The sequence below is a fragment of the Temnothorax americanus genome, unplaced genomic scaffold, assembly GCF_048541705.1.
Source record: "Temnothorax americanus isolate GAGA-0224 unplaced genomic scaffold, ASM4854170v1 Scaffold18, whole genome shotgun sequence".
Taxonomy (NCBI): Eukaryota; Metazoa; Arthropoda; class Insecta; order Hymenoptera; family Formicidae; genus Temnothorax; species Temnothorax americanus.
This window is the reverse complement of record NW_027509318.1, coordinates 836,284-860,263: the sequence shown is the minus strand read 5'-3', so window position 1 is coordinate 860,263 and position 23,980 is coordinate 836,284. Positions and strand designations below refer to the sequence as shown.

The following is a 23,980-nucleotide window of genomic DNA, read 5'->3' as shown; positions in this document are numbered from 1 at the left end:
AGTGCTGATACATACATACGTACTACGTATGCAGTCGTGCAATTAATGTTGCAGTCATTAGTTCTATAACATTACGTGCATGAATTAATTCACAGATGCAGTAGTAATTGGTAATCTTAATAATACGTGTTAATACAATACATATGTGTACAGTCAACAGCTAATGCTGTGGTTGTTACGTCTATATATGCATGAATTAATCGAAATGCACAGAGGTAATTGGAAGTGATCGAGATATTCCATATTAGCCACGATCACCGTTTAATTGTTCTATAGATTAGAAATACAAAATAGTCAGAGTTGTAATAGTAAAAGTTGTAATTATATAGACTTGTAACATTTATAAGAGGATGCATGAATTAATTTAAATGTTTGATAATAATTAGTAATAATACTATGCAGTTAATGCTATAATTGCAACGTCTATTACTTATTATATTTCAATTTTAATTAGATTTTAAATTAATTAGAATAAAAATGCATACAACCGATAGATATTTACTGCGCCTAAATGAAAAATTTGTCACTGAGATAAATAATATTAATCAACTTCATATGTTTATGATTTTTTATTTACTCAAGATTTCATGATAAGTGAATTTGCCATGAAATTCCAATCTACAGATACATATCGTATCTCGCGCGGTTTCGCGGAAAACGGTCGCCGCAAAATTTTTTCACGCTGTTTACACTATAAAAATATATTTTGCGTGCAAATTGGTTTTTCGGAAGTAACGCATTCTCATTGCGATTTGCAGTGTTCCCGCATAATTCACTCTTGCGAGGCATGCCGGATAACGGTGAGTGGATAAACGACCAATCCGCCATGGCGAATCAATTAAGGTGAGTAGTAACGCTAATTAGCCGTTACCCTGCGACATTTGAGTAAATTTGTGAGATTCAGTCATATCGATCCAAAATCGAACCGTCCAGCGTTATTAGTCGAAAATGAACAACGGTGTAATAACGGGCGATCGTTATGGCGTGTTAATTGGCGCGCGCATAATTAACCGCATTTTCTCGGTCGGATAATGGTACAGTTCAATTCCGGTTTGTGTCGAGGTCAGCGATGTCAATGGGGGTAATGTTTGTATAATGCTTGCTGTATTGATCATGCGCGCGCGCATTTTTTATTAATAATATATAATCATTAATTTTATACGTAATATAGTTTATGCATAATTTATTATAAGTATATAACACAATAATAAAATATTTTTATGATGTAGAAAATTATGTGTAAAAGTAAAGAGATAATTTTTTGTTGGTTTTATTCAAACAGATATGTATAGTCTCCGAATAATTACTAATATACAGGATATCATTACAGTCCACTAACCTCGAACATATCGAGGATGATACGCCGATACGAAAGGGTTCGTCAGTGCTGCGCGATTTCAATTAAATGCGGTTTCCACTCATATCCATGTGACTTGATGGACTTGAGGCTAAAACGGTTCAAACAGAAATTAACACTGATGGAACGGCTGATGGTGGGAGTTGTTGCGGCAGAGCTACGTTCGGTGAATATTCATATCTTGATATACCATTTATATTTTATTATTATACTCTCTAAATTAATTACTTTTATTTATATAGTTTATTTAGTTTTTGATTTTGTGAAAGAGCGTTTTTTATAAGTAAGGAGGATATAGATCGTCGAGATCAAATACATGTTCGTGTGATTAGTAGTCGACTTTATTGCATAGTGTCTACATTGTCGTCTTGCCGGAAACGAATTCGGATCTATCGATTTTCTTTAAGTCTCTTTCGCATACTCTTTGTACCTTAAGTTCCTTCTATTTCGAGGCATAGCAACTACCGATACTACGACGAGAAAACAATTCCTTTTGCCATCACGAGGGACCCGATTAGTTCGGAGTCCCCAATTAATAACGTTTTTGGACAGCGCGGAAAGGCGCCAAGTTTTTCGACCGCTTTTTCTACGGATCTCGTTTCTTTGAATCCCTTCTGGAACTACTCCCAAACAATTCCTTACGGACGTTTTATTCCCGAAACGAACATCTCGTTTCTCTGACGTGCTCGTGGCACAAGTTTAATCGACGTATACGACGTATGTCAAAAATTTGCGATTTCTATTAAAGATAATGGTGACAAAGATGTCAAACGAGAGTACGAAAAATAGAAGAATAGCGTTTTCTTCCCAAATAATTGGACGATAATCGTCACCGAGGTTAGCCCGGCGAGCGTGAAAAATCCGAGTATACACACTAAAAAAAAAATTAGATCTAAGAAAATATTTATTTAGATGTTGCCAATAACTTATTTACTTAATATAATATGCATTTATATTTAGAGAATTGGATATTTTTACTTCACATTTAAGTAAAAATATCTAATTCTAAATATAAATATGTATTATATTAAGTAAATAAGTTATTGGCAACATCAAAAAAAAAAAAAATATGTGTATTATATTAAGTAAATAAGTTATTGGCAGCATCTAAATAAATATTTTCTTGGATCTAAATTTTTTTTTTTTTTTCAGTGCATAGAATAGTTTTTCCGTGATTCCGCGGAAGTTCATCAGAAAGCTTGGTCGGAATTAGACGGCGGCGTCGATTATTTAGGCGAGTATGATACTACAGAAGAAAAAAAAGATCACAGAAAAGAACGTTCGATCAAGAGAAATCGGCGAATCACGCCGTTTGGCGCGACGATACCGCGGCGTGCGATCCGCGTGCGATTTCCGCGCTGTCCGCTTCGTATGCGCGATTAGTGTTACTGCGTCCTTAGCAATGATATGCATAGAAGAGCGAGGCGGGAAGCCAGAGCAAGCTGGATCCGTAGAGTCGCGTCGCCGCATCGACCCCGTTTCTGCCGGGCCGAAGCTTGCGCTTCGATTTCGACTTGGCGCGTCGTTTGCGGGAATAGATCGCATTGGTGGCATTGATGGGCGACTCGATATTGCAGTAGCTCAGGTCGCAGCAACTTATGCAAATCTGAAACGAAATAACCGAATTTATTTCACCCGGTTTTGTCGGTATTTCTCTTATGTTTTTATTGTTTTGCGTTTTTTTGTTTCTTTGGTCTTTTGTATTTTGCTTCGTTTGAATTGTTCGAGAAACCTCCCTCCGGGTACACGACAAAATTCGCTATTTCGCACCTGCTGCGTGTCTACGGGAATGCAACCGACCGACGCTGGCCCGCATTCCTCGCTGCTGGCGCAACTCTTGCTTACCTGGAACGGAAGGAAGCGGAGATAACGCGTGAATGAACACGTGACGACAAAGATTCTTAAGATATTGAAATTTTTCGATTTTGCGATCGGAAGCAGTGACCAACCCAGTCTGCATCGTGAAAAATATAACGCACAAATTTTTGAAGTAGTTAACAACATAAAAGTTTTTTATTTATATCGTTAGCGCTCTCATAATATTAATTTTTAATTGGAAAGTTGGAAATAACTTATTAACTAGATAGTTAGTTTTGTCGTCGGTAATGCGCGATATTAGATTATCGCGCATTATCGTCGTCAAGCGTCGGAGCGTGGCAGGTTCCATCAAAGTTCATCCGCTGGTACATCGACTGGACTGGAGAAGCGCTTAAGCTCGAGAGGGCTATCCATCTCGACGTCCAGGCTCGAATCCGTTCTCGTAACTTCATTCATTAATAGCCAGAAAATCGATTATCCCCTTAATGTAAATCAATTAGCCACATACGATAACCTTTAATTGATTTTATTTGACTGTGCGTGTACTATGGGTGGGCGATAATGAAATTTACTTCGATAGCGAGAGTCGATTTGTTATTGTCTCTTCGTGTTTTTCCCCTAATGTTTTTTTGCGATCTTGTTTTGTTTCGAAAGTACGATTGTCTCTCTGACAAGACAGCATTCGCAACTGACACTTTCCGATATTCACTAATTGCAAGGTATATTGTGAATAGCAAAATGTTTTATACATTATATACATTAAAAAAAATATTTATATATATATTAAACAATTTTTTTGTATGGTGCAATGGAATTTAAAAGCAATTTCAAGTATTAAAAAATATGCTATACATAAAAAATCTTTTAACATATAATTTTATATAAAACATTTTTCATGTATTTGATAGTTTCTGCGATATTCAGCTTAAGGTAGTTCTCCGGTCCTTGTACTAGTGAAAATCGATTTTTTATAGATTTTCTTGAAACTGTGAATATACGTTAATTTAGGTGTGCTTTATGCGTGGTATAAACTTCAGTATCTCTTGCGATATAAAAAATCAAGATACTGAGCCTCAAAGTTTCAACTTTTACTAAATTTTGGTAAAAATTGAAACTTTGGAGGCTCAGTATTTTGATTTTTTATACCGCAAGAAGTACTGAAGTTTATACCACGCATAAAGCACACCTAAATTAACGTATATTCATAGTTTCAAGAAAATCTAAAAAAAGTCGATTTTCTCTAGTACAAGGACCGGAGAACTACCTTAAGTGAAATACGTCGAGTTAAGGACGAGAGGTATTCAGTAGTATTCACCTCTTAGTTTTTGATGAGAATAATATATACATGAAAATATAGATATTTTTTAAATATTTATACATACAGTAGGAATAAAAAATAAGTAGTCAGTACTAAAATGTTATGAATTAAAAATGTATTTAATAAAGTAACACAATAGTAGTAATGTAACGCATATATTTCAAAGATAACATAAAATAGATAAATAATATACTTTATATTAACAAAAAATTTGCATTGTATCTTATTGCGGTTTGATTATATAATTTGATCACTTTTCATAAATAAGTGGTCATGTGACGAAACAACTTTTAAAAATTATACAACATAAATAATTTATAGTTAGTAGTGTGTTGGACCTCCCTTTGCTTTTATCACAAGCTCTAAACGCCGTGGCATAAAATCAACTAATGTTTCGTCACATGACTACTTATTTATGAAAAGTGATCAAATTATATAATCAAACCGCGCTAAGATAAATTGCAATTTTTTTTTGTTAGTATAAAGATAAAGTATATTATTTATCTATTTTATGTTATCTTTCAAATATATGCGTTACATTACTACCATTGTGTTACTTCATTAAATAAATTTTTAATTTATAACATTTTAGTACTGACTACTTATTTTTGTTTTCTACTGTATATGTATATAATATATGTAAACTACTCGATAATATACTCAAAATTTATGCACTTTATCCCTCTCCCAGAAAGGAGTTTTATAAGCGGAATAAATGAAAAAAGATATTACTTACCAAGACACTGTTCCCCCGACTGTCCAGAATGTGCAGCGATCGACAAAAATCACGGCCGCCCACCGGACACGGTGTGTCTATCGCCCATTCGTTGCACATCTGCAAGAATAGAAATAGCTGGCATTCACTATGAGAGAGCTTTATATAAAAATCCTTATATTGCCAATATCGATCACATATTTCTCGATATATGAGAAAGCTGAAGAAAAAACACAAAGTACGAGAATTTTATTTTCGTGACACATTACATAAATGTAAAGAATAAATACAAAGATAACTAAAAATGTATGCAATCAAATTTTTATTATTTTTGAATATGTTAGCTATATATATAAACATTTTAGCTATATAATATTTATTACATATCAATATTCTTTTTAACTGAAAAGAATTATTCAATGTATGAAAAATTAACTTATAGTACTTATACTATACATGTACGTATATTGTATTGTTCTCTTATAATTTTGTCAATATTCTGCAAAAATTTGCAAATTAATGGATGATACGGTAAACTGCTGCACATTTCTGTAAACAAAAAGACCAAAAACCAAAGGGAATTGGAGATAAGACTGTTACTGTAAAAGGAATGAAGCAAAATGCAATAAGGGTAGTTTAGAATAAACCGAAATCGATAGCGGAACGATCTACAGAGTTCTACAAAATTGCGGTTGGACCAGGCACGATAGAGTCATTACGGGACTCTTAAGGGGACGTTTAATGGAGTCGTCGATACCTGGTTATCGCTGACGTTGACGCAAGTGTAGCACGTTAGACCTGCAACAGAAAGAGCGTTGAGCTGAGTAAGTTACTGGGACAATCGAGATGGGACGGGGCGAAGACGCGAGCGTTAACTTTTAATTGTACCGTTCTGCCGTAGAGATACGGCAATTCTATTTAGGGAGAAAGAAAATTAAAGGAGACATACAGTCAAGGATTAAACGAGTTTATTCTAGATTTTGCGATAACTTTGCTGGAATGGTATTCTGGAACAATGCGTCTTATGGCAGAAGCTAAATTCGTTAATGTGAAGTTACGGCGATGATTTTACTGTAGCGAGAGGAAGAGCTTTCGCGATGGCGAATGCGCGTTGTACACGATGAGTAGGGAGGTGTCATTGACAGGAAAGGTTGCGATACATGTGCGAAGAGAGAGTTGGTAGAAAGGATAAGCGGTAGTTCGGAGATTAGTGGCGTTCGATTGCAGGATCGGCGAGTTGGGATAAACTCGAGTTGGCCGAGTAAATCATGGATTTCGTTTGACTTCTGTCTCTCTCTTTCCCTCTCGTATACTATTCTCTTTGTACTAGCTTTCTATCTATTTTCTAGTGAACGATTCTGTTCATTTTTCGACGGTCCAGCGCCGATACCCACGATAGATGTCTTCCTCGTCCGCGCTGACGTTTTTCAGATCCTCCCGCCGCTTCGTCTCCTCCTTTCCGTTTCCGTTTCCGTTTTCGGAGAGGACGTTTCTGCCGCAAGTTTCCGCAGCCAGAAGCAGCCCGACCATCATCCACGTGATCATTCCTCACATCTCTGGAACGACAGAAATGGGGTCACGCGTTACTTACATAAGTGACCTCGACAGGACATTATAGAGAACGCCAATTACTCGGAGGGCGAGAAGCATTAGGGCGATAGTCGACGGGAGAAAGGCGACTGGACGCGAATTTTAATTCTGATCGATCGTGCCACGACGCGGGTATCGCGTCCCTCGGGAGAGAGGTGGCAAAATGGATCTACAGTTACGAATATTCGCATTTTCGTCGCGCATTTGACGTGAAATGTGGCTATCTGATTCTTTTTTTCCCTCTCACGCTGACATTGGACATGATCTTTATAACGGAAGAGCAAAGCTGGGAATTGAATGATTTAAAGGCGAGAAATGTGGAATTTATTGCTGTTTTCGGCAATAGGTGTACATTTTGCACTTTTTGAACTGCGGTAGACCCCTCGGGATACTTTTACTTCAAGTGTAAGGAACAAAAGTTAATTTCGACTTACACACACTATCAAACTTGAGAAGTTCATCATGGCTTCAGTTTACGGTACAGTAAAGTTTTGTGGATCTTTGTAAAGACTTAATCGCAAATTTTAGTTTCTCTTATTTTATTGAATTTTATTGAACGCCAAGTACACAATTATACATAATCAAGGAAATTAATTTAATTAAAATTGTTGTACACCGTTGTATTAACGTTATATTTTAATAAAAAATATTTTTGCCCAGATATAGTGTTAGTAAGCAAGCAGGTTGGACTGCAGCGATGTGCACGTATTTTCCACAAATAAATCGACTGCATTTCCGGCATTTTAGACCTGAATTGCTGGTTCACACAATTTACAGCGCTCCGTTTTCCAGCTCGCAAGCCATGATCGCATCGTGCAATCAGCACGCGCGTTCCGTGCGCTCCGCTTTCGAATTCTTGAACGATTGTTTAGAATAGATTTGCAAAAGAATGAGCATCCTGCGTTCTTGGAATGCCCGAAGGCAATTCGCGAGATCTCGAAACGTCCGCCTAACGATACGACGGTTTTCTTCGTCAAGAACCAATACTCGCGTGCTACATGTACACGAGCGTATCGGAAGCTTGAGAAACGGGGGACTAAAATTCGGGAGGGTAAAATTCTTCTTGTTACGAGATTCAATTGAATTCCCGGTCACCGTCCGTAAAAATATAGTCAGAAAATTCGATATAACGAAAATCAGGTATGACAAATTTAATTTTAAGGTTCGACGGAGAGTTCACGTTGTAAAGTGATTTTGCTGTAGTTACTCGAGCGCCGCGGTTACTCGGAAAACGGTTCTTTCGAAACTATCGCGGGCTTCGGCAAGAATCGAAGGGACGGCATGGGAGGAGCAAGAGAGACGGTAGCTTTATCATCGACCCGTTCCGGACGTCCTCGTCCCCGTAATACCTCGAGCCACCACCGTCGAGCACTTACGGAGATGAGTGGCCGTGTAAGAAACACGATAAAACCGTGGGAGGCATCGTACAAATTTCTCCACCGTGCGAATTACGGGATTCGGAAGGAAGGAAGGATACGTTCCGTCACGTTTCACCCTCGCTACTCTTCCTCGCGCGTACATGAATACGCACATATATGTATACGGGCGGGCGGACGCACACGTGCGAAGAGCCCAGGGTAACCTGCACGGGTCGTGAGCGTCCATATTTAATAAAGCAACGCGTCCTCACCCGCCAACCGCATACTTTTTCGCTCCCGAGTAATGCCTTTTTCCATCTTATAGTATGAGCGTTTCCACGTTACCGGCGCGACCTCGCACTTTCGGCATTTACTTTAAACCTTGCCATCCGAGCTTTATTCGTCCGCTCTACCTTCACGCCTTCACTTTCGCACGCGTTTTCAGACCGGATAGAATCGTGATTGCCTGGTTACCTAGCATCGTACGATCATTTGTGAAATCTTCTAAATCCAACATTTTACAAGAAAGAATCTCGTTAGGTTAATCGCTGGGTTTTTAACGTTCGTTACGTTTTTATAACAGCCAATTACTAGATAGATATGAATTTATTGTTCCTTTCGGGGTTACAATCTACAAATCAGGAACCCAGACCGGACGAAAATATCGGTTCGGTTACGGTTTCGGTTTTCTAGCTAACAAAAGTACTGGTATTTTGTAAATTACATTTTTTTTATTCCGGTTTATTAAAATTCTCTTATTGAAATTTTTATTAAGTTAAATTATTTATATGCATACTGCGTTTTTTTTGTGTGGATATGTACTTATAAGTTATAAATCTTAATTTTTGATACATATGTTTTTATTTTACATTACATACATGAAAGAAGGTTCGTTGATTTTTAAGAGAGAAATTTTACTGGATGGAACTGCAAATGGAAAAATTCGTTTTCCCTTCATAAGAGGCGATGTTATACAATTCGTATGTTTTCGCGCAGTAAGCATATTTCTCCAGTATGTATCCCTCACGGTCGGAAATATATTATGTTTATCGTACGGTTACTCCCGTATCGTAGCGTTCGTTGGTCTGAGTCCCTTTCCAGCACTTTAACCCACGTTCCACCCTCATTCTGCCCTCCCGAACGCCTTCGTGGCACGATACAGGCTAGGATTACCGCGAAACTCGGTGAAACGTCTCCAACTCTCATCGAATAAATAACAGGAGAAATCCGGTCGACTCTCGACCCGGAACGTCGTATTCTCTCGAAAAGAGAACGTCGCAATGTCAGTCGTTTTTGCAGAAAGATAGAAAAGCCGCACGCGGTCGGACGCGCGGATAAACAATAGATGTTGAAGCGCTTTGACGAATTCGTGGTGATGCGCTTGCTGGTGCGAAATTCGCCAGTACTAACATGCAAACATACTTTGTGATTTACCCCCCTTTCCCTTTGTTTTCTGCTGGTCCGCGTCGCAAGCGCGGACCAGTTAGGGTTGCCATCCTAAACAGATATATAACGATAAAGATAAATTAACATTGGCAAAAGGCAAATTGTACAGTGACGCGTTGTATATATGATAAAGTCACACTATCTGCTGTTGGATTTATATATTGTATAGATTGCATCCATGCACGCGAAAAAAAAATTTAAAAAAATTTGACTTACACCACTATGACTTTTACCCCTTCATATATAGTACATTGTATATGTGTATATAAAATGTGTCAAGGACTACGCTCGCCATCGAAACTACGTATGGAAATTCACTCGGTTTTGTGACGCTTTTGGATTAAAGAGGACCTGTCGGATATCACTTATGTTAGTGCTCGCACTGTTTGGCACAAATATTATCATAACATGTTAAAAGGGTACAAAATTTAACACCGGATTACTATCGATCTGTTTTTCTTTAATTTGCGGCGTGTTTGCGCGGTGCTGCGTAAATCTATTCATTCGTTGAGCCTATACGCTCACATTCGAAACTGCAACAGGAATTTGGAGGCGGCATGAGTTTACAATTATCCAGATCCGTTGCTACGCGAATGTTTAGAAAACATATCGAAAATGCGCGCCGGCTATTATCCTCTGTTAATAGAGAAAACGCGGATATATAACTTTAGTCGGTCTGGTAATCTGAAAATTCGATCGTATCCAAACGGCTTTGCTTGTCGCGCTTAAATCGGTGAATAATTTAAATACCGTTCTTGTGCGCATATATATTATCGACCCGGTAATTACGTTTTCGCTCGGTTCCGTCCTTTCGTGTTTCTTGCACGCAAAACTTTATCCACATTACATTTATTCAGCGATAATTGAAACCGCCCATTTGTTTCTCGCATATTACGCTATTACACTAGAAATGTTCATTTTATATGAAAAAGTATATCTACATATTTTCAATAGAAATTAAGTACATTTCACTATATATAAAATAATTTTAGCTACATTCTGTATATTTTTGTAAAATAGAAAGCGTTGCATAAACCCATTTCGATATTAATTAGGTATCTAAAAATTTTAACATGGAAATTATTAAAAATTATAATTCTAAATGTACATAACACTTTTAACCATTAATTATCGGTAGTTTACGCCATTTGTTTGATCGCGCGCGTTTTATCGCTTGAATTTAAATTCATTCTTGTAAGAGGGCTTATGTCTCACGCTCTCTTGGCCTGCTGATGTTCCCATATCCTTGCTACTTCCACTTTTGAATACTCTCGAGTTTGAACTCTCTTAACGGAGTTGTTAATTATACACTTACTAACTTTGCTTTTATCCATGCTCCACTTATTCGTGAAGTTTGGTGCTCGGCGATGTATATAATGCACTGTATTTTTCTTCCTTCTTCGTTTCGCGACATCGCGAAGGAACATAACTTTGTGGCAAAATGGCGTTTTTATGTTGTATCGTTCCGTAAGAGCCCGCCGGAGTTTATCTTTTCGACGTTGCTTTGCTTCGTTTTAATTAGTTCGAGCACTCGATGGAAAATTGTGCAAAGTGTACGTTAGGTAGACTTCGTGCAATATGCAATACACTTGATTCATCTAAGCGGTACACTTTAATTAGGAATCATAAACTGTCCAACATCTCGTTTGCTGAAAGTAATGCCGTTGAAATAATGAGAGATTTATGTTTGCTTTAAACGGCGTATTTCAAACTCGTTGCTCGATCTTTTACTGCTCAATTCTCCAAGTTTTAATTATTCAGAATAGACGCGGAAGTGAGTGATTTTACGGAATCTTTTGACGCTATAATGTGAATTAACAGCTTTGTAAATATGTATACGGATTCCTCGGTTGATGTGTTTCCGCGCATCGCTTAGAATCCTTGCATAAGTTTTCTCCGTTTATGCAAAATAACTATGCATCAAGATAAGAAAACCATTTTATGTAAAATGGCTCGCGTGGAAATACACGTCACGAAACACCTGTCGCGCGTAAAACTTTTTCGCGAGTTTGGCACAGCACCGGGTGACAAAGCCCTGCCATTTATTGGCCACGTCTGACAATGCGAATACCTTTTCTCTCTTATATCGACATACAATGGTATTATACCGTCTGATATATATCAGCCATATTTTCACGGTTGTGATTCACGCTTTATATATATATATATATATATATATATATATATATATATAAATAATGTTTTATATATATGTAAAACAGGATATTGTTTAGGATTGGAGTAATTAGCTCTCTATACGAAATGAATTGCTTATAGAGTTTCTATCGGTCAAATTGCTGATTATCGTGCGCTAATAATTTCAGTTAGGCCCGTAAACGGGACGTTGATGGAGTAGTTATATTGCCGTGCGATATGCGTGGCTTTTGATCGAGTATAAACGCATTTGGGGTATCGGATTACGAAGGAAGCCCTATCAATTCTAGAAAGCGCAGCTTCCATTCTACATGAACAGAGTTCTAAACGGCTTAAAACTCATAATACCGCACATTATATAATCCAACAAATTATTGGAGAATAAATAAATCGGAAGCACAGAAATAAATAAAAGCGATTGTGTTAATCCCCGTTACATGGTTACGTCCATTGACTCTCAAGCTGTCGGGCAAATCCTCATCAAACAATCATCACGTGTATTTAATTACCAGTGAAACCAATTAAAATAGATCAATCGGCGAAATGACGTTTTATCTCATCTCGCGCAAAAGCTATCGGCGGGGAATACTTTTTTTTTTCGTAAAAACAAATGCCAATTTAATTCCGCATCAATCATAGTGCGGCTCTCACGTCCTCGAACTCCGATTAGCTTAAAGGGGAACTATTTCCCAAGAGACAATTTTTGAAAGATGCTTTTTTGAGAAGCACTCGAAAATTGTGTTCTATGAATAAACAGTTAAAAAGTCCGAATAAAGTTAATTTACAATTTTAATAATAATTAATATTCGAAAAGCAATTTGTAACACAAATTTATATATGTATATCATATATCAACAGAAGTTTTCAGAATTGTGACATGTAATTATTATCATTCTTAAAGAGTTTCTATTAATCTAAAGTCTGCTAATTAATTATATTATTCAAATTTGTATTCAAGCTATTCAAATTACAGTCTTTTATATTATTATTACATATCTATATATTTTGCTATATACGTAATATACATATATAAAAAAGAATTCAGAATGGTAAACTATATTATAGCAATAAACAAGAGTTTCGTTATAAAAACCTAATTTGATATATAGTTCATAGCAAAGGTTATACAGTAAGCAAAAAATAATAATGGTTTCGCGAAATCCGGCGCTGATTGAAATTGGAAAGTAGTTGTCAGACCCTGATCATGCAGTTCAGAATTAATTACTTCGATTATAGAGGGTGTCTGTCATCGCGAGAGCATTTCTTGCGGCGGGCTCGCCCCCGGGAGGAAAGCCACGACACGACCTTATCTACCCCGAAAGGTCCAACGTTCGATCCATTGACTCGTCGAGACCCTAATACGACGCACGGAACTGACGTCGGCCGATAGGTCGCCCGTGTCCTAGAATTGGGCTCTGATCAACATCCCGGTATGTACATCTACCCGAGACGGACTATCTCTGTTGGTAGACGGCACATACGCAAACGGCAGGCACCCGCTGTCGACGAGACGACGCTTTAAATCGGCCACATTCGTTTTCGACGTTATGTCCCACAATTCCTCTCGCAATTCCTAATCCGAATATCGAGCTCACTGTCGAGCTTTCTCGTTGAAGGGCGTTTTTCATGATTTTCACATACCTACATTTATTCAGAACGCGTTTAAATTAAAAATTAGAGCACAATTTTTTAAAAATTAATATTGCAAGAACAGTTTTAAAAGAATAAAAATTCATTATTTATTAGTATGGCTTTCATATCTTTTACCCTTAGCATTCTGTCTGATGACAGTCTTTTTTAATATGTTCTAGACAAAGTTCTACAGGTTTTATTGAGTTATCTGAAATTTTTTCTTGTTTGCATCGATTGAGTTTGTTTGTCTGTTTATATCAGGGTTTATTGAGCTCATTTGTTGAACAGTTTGATGTATCTAAGAATGTATTTGCTAAAGTAACTTTTTTTTGTATGGTTTTCTCACGTTTTTCCACCTACTCTTTGTTACGATTTGTCAATGCTTCCAACAACATTAAGCGTTCCATTAAAATTTTAAAAATATCTGAATTACTGCGGCATAAATTACATAAAACAATTATTTCTGATCTTAATGAATAAGTTTTATCAAATCTGATTTTGCAAAGGTTTCCAATTGGTTCACTTTGCCTCAAAATCAAAGGATAGTGAAGCTAATGAAATTAAATTGTCATAAGTAACAGTCAGCATTTAACAAATTTATTAAATCACTTTTTCTCTTCATCAGAGTATCGGTCTTTATAATTCTATAAATTTAGCTGTCATGAAAGTATAAATCTTGATTAATAAAAGGGATCTTTCTATCCACGCAATATGGTCAGGCTTTCGAAAAAAAATCCGCCGAAGGGAAAGCAAATTTGTAATAGCTTTGTAATTAAATTACGAAATGGATTGCCGACGATCCCCTCGGTTGGTGGCGTTACGGCCGTTTTGTGCTTCGTTCATCTCCCTGTTCGAGCTTTTACATTCGCGTTACATGAGTCCCGCGATATCCGGAGGGCATGGGCGCGAGAGCGCCAGAAGATCTCCATTATATTCTCGATAACCGCGCGAGTAGCGTATCTGGTGTTACCGTTTATCCAATTTTTAGGATTAAGCGGGTTGGAAAACAGGACAGGATTGACGTTAAAACCGATTCTTTTTAGATCGGCCCTTAAAATCGCGGTGGGACGACGCAGTTCGGTTACGCGCCTCGTTTAGAGCGAACTATCAGGATCGTTTTTCTTGTTTTGTGTTCCCTGTTCCCGTAGTCTGGTAGCGCGTATCGGTCAAGTGCTGCAATAAAGGGAATTTGCCGGTGTGTGCCAAGCATTAACGATAGAGAGACGCGGGCCGACGCGAATTCGCGCAGTCGCCGCCACCGCGGTTGCCTGACGCCGTGACCGTTTCCACGGCTGTTTCGCGGCGGTCCACCAGAATCTGTGACCGGGGGCAGCTATAATTTCGTAAGTTAAGGTCCCGAGGATCGAGGTTTGGGATCGTGCCGGGCACGACAACTTCGGCCGATGTCGCCGAGGTTAGGCGAGGAGGACACTTTCGGCGGTAAACTTCGCTCGTATATTACGCGAACTCCGCGGTAATTGATTTTGCACAATCGCGTTAAACTGAAAGTGGGTTTCAGGCACCACCACCGCGCGATATCCTCTCAGCAACCGTGGATGGCTGCGACGTTACGCTCATTACTATTATACTCGTCCCTTTTTCGCCAAATCCAGACGATACCAACTTTTTCCGATAATTATCGTCGTTTTGGTTCGCGCAAACTGCAGGACTATGTCGTGCGTTGATACTGTCATAAGCATCGTGTTTACGATGATAGTTACTACGGCCGAATACCGTGCAACTAACTATGGGCGAGTAATGGCAAACCTGTGCACTCTGTAAATTACTTTTGGCGTAACAGATACCTGCCCCGTCGACGTTCGGCTTTTTGTTTAATTTACAGTGCCCCCCAAGTTCATAATTGCGAGCATTAATCTTTCATCGCCGATATCGCGCTTTTTGCAGATTGCTCCGACCTAACAAAGGGCACAAAACGGGCGCAAGTTTTGCCTTTCCTCGGTTCACGTCGCTCTTTATTTTTTCAGTCAGCGTGAGATAGCGCGAGTAGATCGATAATTACCGTCCTTAGTGATGCGATGACACTTAACCGTTATTTCCATAAAAATACAAAGACCGAGTTGAAAAGCTACACTCGAAATACTCGTTGGTAGTAAATTAATCGGTGTGCGCGACGTACATCTTTATTCATTATATTTGACTAGCCATAAAATACAATTTATTGCCTCGTTCTTTCGGAGCTATCGCAGACTCGGTCGAGAATCGATTTGAAATTTTATTACGGACTCGATGTACATAACTATTCGTTGTATAACTTGTATAACTAAGTGAGATTATTCGAAGCACGCTCTTATTAAGATGCGTAAATATATTATAGAATTTATATTTTGTGTTATAGTGCTTTCTATCCTCTATTTTCCGAGAGAAACCATTTATTTTACCGTAAATTTCCTTATTCTTCGGACGAAGGCAGCCTCGATCGATCGAAGCAAGGAGCACTTTAGCATTTTGATTCTTCCGCCTTTTGTGCGGTCCTGTTCAAAGGAGTGACAGCATTGAGAATCGATACGACGTCTCGTTTGTAGCTTTTAGCGTGTTTAGTTCTTTGCTTCTCGCGTTTGTAAAAAGAAGTGATAAAAAGAAAATAAAAACAATAGAAAGAAAGCAACAAAGAAGAAATAGACAAACAATCTCTCCACATTTATTTCAATTCGCAAACTGATTTACGTGATTTCGATCGACCGAAGGCGAAGAGAGTATTCTTCCTAAAGGGATAGTTCGAGGGGTTTACCGCACTCGGCAATAGGTATACAATTATATATATATATATATATATATATATATATATATATAATTTTTTGAAGATTTTTTAAAAGTTGAAGATAAAATAACAGAAATTCTTGCTAAACTCTTTGCAAGTTTTCCACAAATACTTTCACATTGGAATAAAATCCTCTTTTTGTCGAACAAACGTTCGCAATTGTACCCATCTCAATTTTAAACTTTCTGGAGCTTATAAAAAGATTGGAGATGTGCTATGCCAGAGGAGTGGATCGTAATCCACTTCGGCTTTTCATTACAAGCCTGTTAAAACCTCGCTTTCGCACTCACCCTCGGGATTCTTTTGTAAGGGCCGTATATTATATGACATACCGCATTTAAATGTAAAATTTAAATTTTTCGTACTTAACAATGGTTTTTAATTTACGGTAATTAACGATGATTGTAAAAAAAAAAACAATTTCTTTGTCAATTTTGTCTCTGTTGTTAAATGAAGGTTTTTTTAGTTTATTGAACACGATCACGTTGAGTTGTTATTCTCGAACTCTGTATTTCTTTTTGCTAGACTCGGATTGTCGTTTTATCGCCAATTGAATGTCCGGTATTCGATTTTAAAATTTAATTATGGATCTGGTGCTAGTTGGCATTTATTCGCATTCGTTCTCGCATGTTTTTTTCTTTCTTTGAAAGGCCGATATATTGAACAATAGGACCGATCTATTTTTGTAAACAAAGTGTTTGCTTTTTCAAGCGACGAATTTATGTAACGATAATAACTGTATACTGGTGAGAAGTAATTAACGTATCAATATCGTCATTGTTTCGTCGACGTAAAATCATTTGTTTATTCAACATTCGATACTAAATCGTTGTCATTCTCGCATTTCGGATTGTCTTTTCCTCATAAAAGATTGGAAATGTCATTTTGCCTCGGTGGAATGCAATCTATTTTGAAATTTAATTACGAATCTGTTACAACTTCGCTTTCGCTGCCACGAGCATTTTCCGAAAGTACGGTATATTGCAGCTATTTTTACAGACACCATGTTAATATCAATAATAATTGTCAACATAAAATCGAAATTTTTTTTCTCGTTAGACAAACGCGTTGGATTTATATCATTTTTAATATTAAATTTTTCATTGTTTATAGAAGATTGAAAATATTGTTTTGTACCGGAGTTGGTTGGCGATTCATTACGTAATTTAATTATGAGTTACTGGCTCGCTTTAAAAGGCTTTTGTTACCCCTGTAATAGAACCTGTAAATAAATGAGCTAAGTTTCCCATACTATTTCGTTATACGCGCGACTTTTTATTTTTGTCGATCAAAATCTTTCATCGCTCGTCGTCTAGCAACGTCGTTGTTGAATTATCACTATTCTTTTTTTGTCACCTTCCTGTTACTTGTATAAAGGATTGAAAATACCGTTCTGCGGCGGCGCGCAGCACCGTTAAAGCCGAGGAAAATTTATCGCAACTACAAGTCGCAGGTCGCAGTACAGCCATCTCAGCCGGTGTGCCAGGAGTGTTACTTTATTTTACGTAGGTGCGCGTGTAAGTAGGTTCCTTGCACACGTATATAAGACGCGTGTAGACGCCAACAGCGAATGTCGCGGCCACGGAGTCCCCATAAATTCGGCCGTGGGATTTCGCCAGACCCGGGGAAAAGGGATCGCTCCTCTTACCGATGGTAGCCTTAGCGAAATTATGTTATTTGATTTAGAGGACTGATAGTCGGCTGGGGAGATCGGCTGCGCCGCCGCTGGCCGGAAGTCGATGAAGTAAATTAAACGGGCGGCAAGACGAGAGAGAGAGAGTAAATGCGCGATAACCGTGGTTGTTTCGGAGAGTTCCCTCTCTCCCTTACCTCACCCCACCCTCTCTCTCACGCCTCAATAATTCCGTCGGGGGAAATGGGAAAGAAAAAGGACGAGTTCTCTGAGCCGATAATTTGAGCACGGTAGTAGATCCAGGAAAGAGGGAACCGAGGATTCAGGAGAGGAGACTATAGGAGAAGGCGCTGATATCATCTCGAGAACGTCTCACCGACGCTTTTAATTGTTTGCGGAAATGAAGGTCCGCCTGCTTCTGTATTCCTCGCACTTGTATTTATATGTAGAACCGAAGGAGGCAGAGTACAGATTGCTTTTTCAGTTTTAGAAGTTTATTGACCGCGCGATATAATTTTTTCTCGAGCATCTTTTTTCTTTTGCAACTTTTATAATTATCGAGAACTTCGTTTACACGCGCCAGGTCACGCGACTAAAATAAAGAGAGGGATGAGGAATAGGGGGAGGGGAGGGGGAGAGGGAATACGGATTTGTCTTTTGCGATTTATTCTCGAAGGATAAAACTTGCCGGACGAACTTTCGAATAACTTACGGTCGTCCTCGATAAAATATGCTTTCTGGAGATGAAATATGCGCTGGAAATTCGCTGCTTACTCCCCCCCCCTCCCTCTCTCTCTCAGCAACGAAACGTCTGAAACTTATATTTCCTTACGAGCTTTTTATGAATGCTACAACATTGACCAGATCGGCGACATCGTTGACCCACGTCTGATCAGAGGAAAAAGAGCGTGCGGAATAACGGAGAAGCGTCTCGCGGAAACCGACGCTTTACGAGCGTGTCAGCAATTTCGCTATCGACGTGAAACCGCGAAAATGCATTTGTGATGCTATACACGCTACAAACGCCCGCGTGACGTGTTCGCGATCGTCAAAGTACCGCGTTAGGAAAACGGAGTTGAGCATAGGAAGAGAGTATGAGGGGGCAGATTGCCTTTGACGCGAGCAATAAAGTAACATTGTATGCCTCGCGGCGCGGTGAACTCCCCTTTCTACAACTTGTGTCTGGATCTCGTCACAACTTACACGTGAGGATGGATGAAACAGAGCTAACCGCGTCTATGTGCACACGTTAATATAATGCACCGTACAGGGTGCAACTTATCGCGCCAAAACACACGTACGTATCCTCGCTCCTTCCTCGTTCCGTTCTCTTGTTCCCTGCGCACCGAACTAGTGAGCCAACCACCCCGACTATTATCTCGGGGATAACTTAAGAGGTAATCGGATGTAGCTGTAATTTTAGGAACGCTTTTTGGAAACTGATAATTAGCCGATAATCTCTTTCCAAGAAAACTTTGGTCACGGTCTGGCGGCCACTTAATTGTGTACTCTGCTATTTGTAATCCGCGTTTCCAACCTTTTACAACCCTGTAACTCGCTCGTTCTCCTCACATTCCTTATCGTCTCTTTTTGCACCCTAACGCGCTCTATTCACGATCAACCTTTGTTTCTACTCGCCGACCAAGTTGGTATAGAATCTGGAGTTATTGTTCTCCATTACTTGAATAAATATTCCTAATTTCACATTTGTAAACCCAGAGTATAGTCTTGTGTAAAATATTTTCAACTTTATATATCTTTCGTTGAGCGTTAAGAACGTTGTGTAACTGTGATCCTAGTTTGTTTAATTTTCTGAGTCTGCGAAACGCTTCGGTGCGGATCGCGCAAGCCGTAGGAGGCGGAGCACTTATCGTGGCGTGGATTTTTCTCTTGTTCTTTTTTGCTCCGAGCACGTAGAGGTCTGTAGAAGAGCGTAGTTACTTTACCCTTATATAAATGCTAATACAAATGTTGTATATCGCCTTCCTTCCGGACGCAGACGATGTATCTTTGGTAAAATTACAATCCCGCTACGGTCTCTTTGTTCGCAGGAACTCATATAGAAAATTTTCCGCGGAGGATTTGCGTGCGAGGAATTTGTTACTCTGCGTCTGTGATGACAAGTCGATGATATACCGGATAAAATCAAATTTTCATGCAACCTCCCGGTACGTGCTTTGAAAAATGTCGGCATCGCTCCCCTACGTTTTAAGCTCGATATGCCTCGTGTCGCCACGACGACGCCGCGACGCCGACGTTGATTCCAGAATGACGCTGAAAAATATGTTGACTTGTCCCTATAGCTATGTGGAATTTGCCTTCGCCGCGTTTACCCCCGTCTTTTTATCCCGTTCGCTTCTGCTCGCGACACCTCTCTCTTCCGTCGGATCTCGCTCCGTTCGGATTTCGCTTCCGAGCCACTCGCGCGGGTGGAATCTTGCCGGCGCGCCCATATAAATGCTAATAATGTTATACATCGACGTGGTATACGACCTGACTCGAAGAAGTTCTACAAATTTTGAGTCGGATGTAATCCATCTCACGGTATTGCGCGCGGTAATATGATCTGTGAAGATTGATCGGTCCCCCCGACCTTCCGGGATGGTTCCATCTGGCTTTAATTAACGGAAAGGATAGAAGAGAGAGAGAGAGAATGCGATCTCGGAACTCTGATTCAGCTTAAATGAGGATATTTAAACGAGCGAAAAATTAGAAATCAAGATATATTACGCAATTTTACTGGAATTATTAAGAGAAGAAAACAGACAGTTAAAAATGCCTCGTCAATGTGCCATTAAAATTAAAGACTTAAAAATAAATGCTCTGTATTTTTTATACAATTACAACAGAAGTGGTCGCTTTGGAAAATCCTGAAAAATGGGTCGGACGAATTTCGAAGTCATACCCTTCAAGTACATCGACAGCGCTGCCAAAGTCGCCATTTCAAACGCCAATTTCAAAGTAAAATAGAAAAACTTTTTTCGAATTATACGGAACAATTGGCGCACGTCGAGCAATTAAACGCGTTTAAATGAATGAAATACATTAAATCAGATTTAGTTTCTCAAGCGTTAATATATCGATAGTAATATATATTGGTCTAGGATTTTTGTTTTTTTTTGCTTTTTTTATCACGGTTGGTTGAACTTTTTCCGAGCGTTTTAGCGTGAAAGCTATCGTTAAGCATGATTCGCGACGTATACGCGATGCCGCACGATCGGTCGATTCTATGCCAACCGCGTGTTGGATTTCGCACCAAATGCGCTGGCTTAGGCGGTACGCATGCATCCATTACCAGCCTCCATGATCCCCATCGATGGTCCAGGCTTGAAAAATGACCGGCGATAAAATTTCCCAAGCGTAAAGCGATAGTGCAAAAAAAAGAAGGAAAGAGAAAAAGGAAAAAGAAGAAAGAAACGTGCATCACAAGTAATCGTAGTGATGGTTCAGTTAAAAATCTTGTTCGAAAAATTTCTCCTCGAAAATTTTCTTCCACCAACTTTCCTCGGCATGTTTGGTATGCTAGATAGACGAGACGTATCGATCTCTCTATTTTTGATTTGGTTGAAGAGATTCGTCGAGGTCGAGCCTCGAATCCTCACGCCTCTCTCACGTAGCTCCATTTTCTTTACTTTATATATAGCATTATATATAGCATTTGTTCCCACGGAGAAACTAATTTTGTTCTCCGAAATAATAGTACTTAAAACTACACCTATATATTAAAGCCAGCGTTTCCGCAGCATAATACGACTCGGCGTTGCGCATTGCTACTTACTTGGAATATCCCAAACGCTGTGCCGAGGTGTTCATTTGTCCGCACGACCGTCTTCACGATCATTACTCTCTCTAGCTTCTCTCTGTCTGTCCCCTTTTCTCTCTCTCTTTCTCTCTCTTTCTCTCTCTTTCTCTCTCTCTCTCTCTCTCTCTCTCTCTCTCTCTTTTTTCCACTTCTCTCACGAGCAATTTCTCTCCCCGTCTTTCATTTTTTTATCTTCGTTGATCCGTTTTCTTGGCACTCTCTCCCCTTTCCGCAGTCTCGAGTCCACTTTTCGCCACAAATACCGTATATTACTTGCTTTTAGCTATCGAGAGCAAAGAACCGCGTCATACCGTAGTGGTTTGCGCTATATGCTATGTCATAGACACGCATGTACAAGTGCACGCGCGCGCGCGCACTTATGCTTGGCTCGCCGCAAATCTCCCGCGGATCTCATCCACGGCGAAATGGTACGGCTCTCCTCTCTCCGCAGAGTAAGCGTGTCGCAGGTTCGACCCACTTTGGAAGGCGCAATTTCTCGCGGTTCGACCTCGTTACCTTGCCTGCTCGGTCAATCGATAATTCCGATCTCGTTGACCGGTAGCGCACCGATATCGTTAACACATTCTGCTACGATTTCGCTGAGGATGTCACGCGTGCCGATCGTCGCGACGTCGGGTTTTCTCTAGTACCACTACTGTTTCTGGACGTCATGCTCGATTTTGGAATAAGCTTCAGTCAGCTAATAACGACGTGGCGCACGTAGACCTCGAGGCCGATCATGACAGTCCCTTCTCCGCACTTCCAGACTGCGCTGTTGCGTGCCGCGCTCGTGCCACGCTCGTGCTACTGACTGATCGAATTACCCCGAGCGAAGACACGACCTCATGCGTGATCGGGGATGCTGGTCGGGACGCGAGAGGACCATGTGTCGCGCGCGCTGATGATGCAGATGCTGTGTGTGCGTTCCAAAACACGCAGAAGGGTACACGTTCGTGCGAACGAGCGTGTTTTCGTATGCGTTCTCGAATGCACGCAAGCACCGCGTCGACGCGTTCCGTGCGTCGTCGATGGAGGCTGCAGGCCGCCCGCGGTCCAGGCTGCCACGCAGTATACTGAGCGGTGGTGCCGAGAGCCCGGGAGAACCCGCGGGAGCCTGTTCGTGGGTGAACGAAGCTCTCCGAAAATCTGCGAAGATCCTCGATTCGATACACTCGGGGTCGCGCCACCAGCGCACTGAAGGACACGGATGGACCACCGGGACTACCTGTCGGACCAACAGCATCACCACCACCGAGAGAGAAACGCGAAATCTCTCGCTTCTCTTGAATGGACTCGTTCGCGCCTCACGCGTCGATAAGATTGGCGCAATCGCTTTTTTTCCTTTTGCCCTCGTTTCTTTTCTTTTTTATCTTTTTCTCTTATCTTTGCTAATCGTAACAAGTATCGTACAAGCTGATCGTACTGATGGTAACGTGTTACCATTTCTAAAGAAATAGAAAATTAAAGGCAGATCGACTCGATCGCTGTTCGAATATATATACGAGGGAGAACTTACCAAATTGACGATCCCTCTAAATTCGAAATCACGAGGATTATGCTGTCCAATGTCGTCGTAACACCACGGTCACGGGGCATTAAACTCGCATTGAAACAGCGGTGCATCGATTTTGGATTATGGATGTTGCACGGTGAATACTTTGCAATGGGCGACACGCCGCGGAAAAACTCTCGTAGAAAGGAGAGCATCGTCCGTAAATAAAATATTTCATAAGCCGCGCTTATCAACTGCATACGTGCGAACAATTCGCGAAACATTCTCACTGGACAAACGTTATTGTATTTATTCTACGATAGGGAAGGATGATCCTTATATATATGGAGTATTATCCGTAACATTGCGTCCCAAATTATTCTACATCTTCTCGATATTTCGTATTTGGTATTACGTCTAGCATCAACATCAGATTATCAGTGTCTTACATAAATATATATAGTTAACATTTCTTATACAATCTTCTTGCTTATATTACTCGCGCGCACACACACACACACACACACACAAATGCATTAAAATATTCTATAAATATTTTTTTTTTACGTTTTTCGTACGGAAAACCCAATATTTTTACACCCATCCCGTTTCTTTTGTTCCGTTATTTTTTAATATTACAAAGGGGGTATACCATATTTCTAGACGGGTCGAGTTGGGGTTAAATTCGGCGGATATGGTCATATTTGTAATCTACGATCTCTTTACTTTTATGATTTCGATTTCGTGTCACTATCGTGAACCAGATCTTTTCGTCGATCGGCGTGACTTCCAGCAATTTCAGTAGCAGCAATCGGGAGAAGCGTCGTTGTTACGGAATACAATCTGGAAATATGGATTCGGGATGCTGACTCGCATATCGGCTCTC

General features: G+C 39.8%; 2 protein-coding genes across 3 annotated transcripts in view; one reads left to right on the top strand and one right to left on the bottom strand.

Annotated features, from left to right (window-relative positions):
* Window positions 1-23,980, top strand: part of LOC143896314 (zinc finger protein castor homolog 1) — a 171,321-nt gene that overhangs the window by 3,268 nt on the left and 144,073 nt on the right. For both annotated transcript variants that reach the window (XM_077404096.1, XM_077404097.1), the window contains exons 2-3: window positions 759-843; window positions 1,331-1,523. The gene's annotated coding sequence lies outside the window, so the exon portion shown is untranslated. The remainder of the gene's footprint in view (window positions 1-758; window positions 844-1,330; window positions 1,524-23,980) is intronic.
* LOC143896320 (uncharacterized) lies at window positions 1,681-22,693 on the bottom strand. Its single transcript, XM_077404111.1, has 6 exons — window positions 21,579-22,693; window positions 6,603-6,764; window positions 5,966-6,006; window positions 5,230-5,328; window positions 3,128-3,202; window positions 1,681-2,963 (listed from the first exon to the last, which is right to left on the bottom strand). The coding sequence occupies exons 2-6, from the start codon at window positions 6,751-6,753 to the stop codon at window positions 2,754-2,756; spliced, it is 576 nt and encodes a 191-aa protein (XP_077260237.1). The 5' UTR covers window positions 6,754-6,764; window positions 21,579-22,693; the 3' UTR covers window positions 1,681-2,753.

What these genes read in the sequence shown, in the direction of transcription:
- LOC143896320 (XM_077404111.1), bottom strand. Translation starts at nt 6,753, where the DNA reads ATGATCACGTGGATGATGGTCGGGCTGCTTCTGGCTGCGGAAACTTGC. An exon ending in GGACGAGGAAGACATCTATC is followed by an intron (nt 6,007 to 6,602) that starts GTGGGTATCGGC and finishes TTTCTGTTGCAG; the next exon opens with GTCTAACGTGCTACACTTGC. An exon ending in TTCCCGTAGACACGCAGCAG is followed by an intron (nt 2,964 to 3,127) that starts GTGCGAAATAGC and finishes ATTTCGTTTCAG; the next exon opens with ATTTGCATAAGTTGCTGCGA.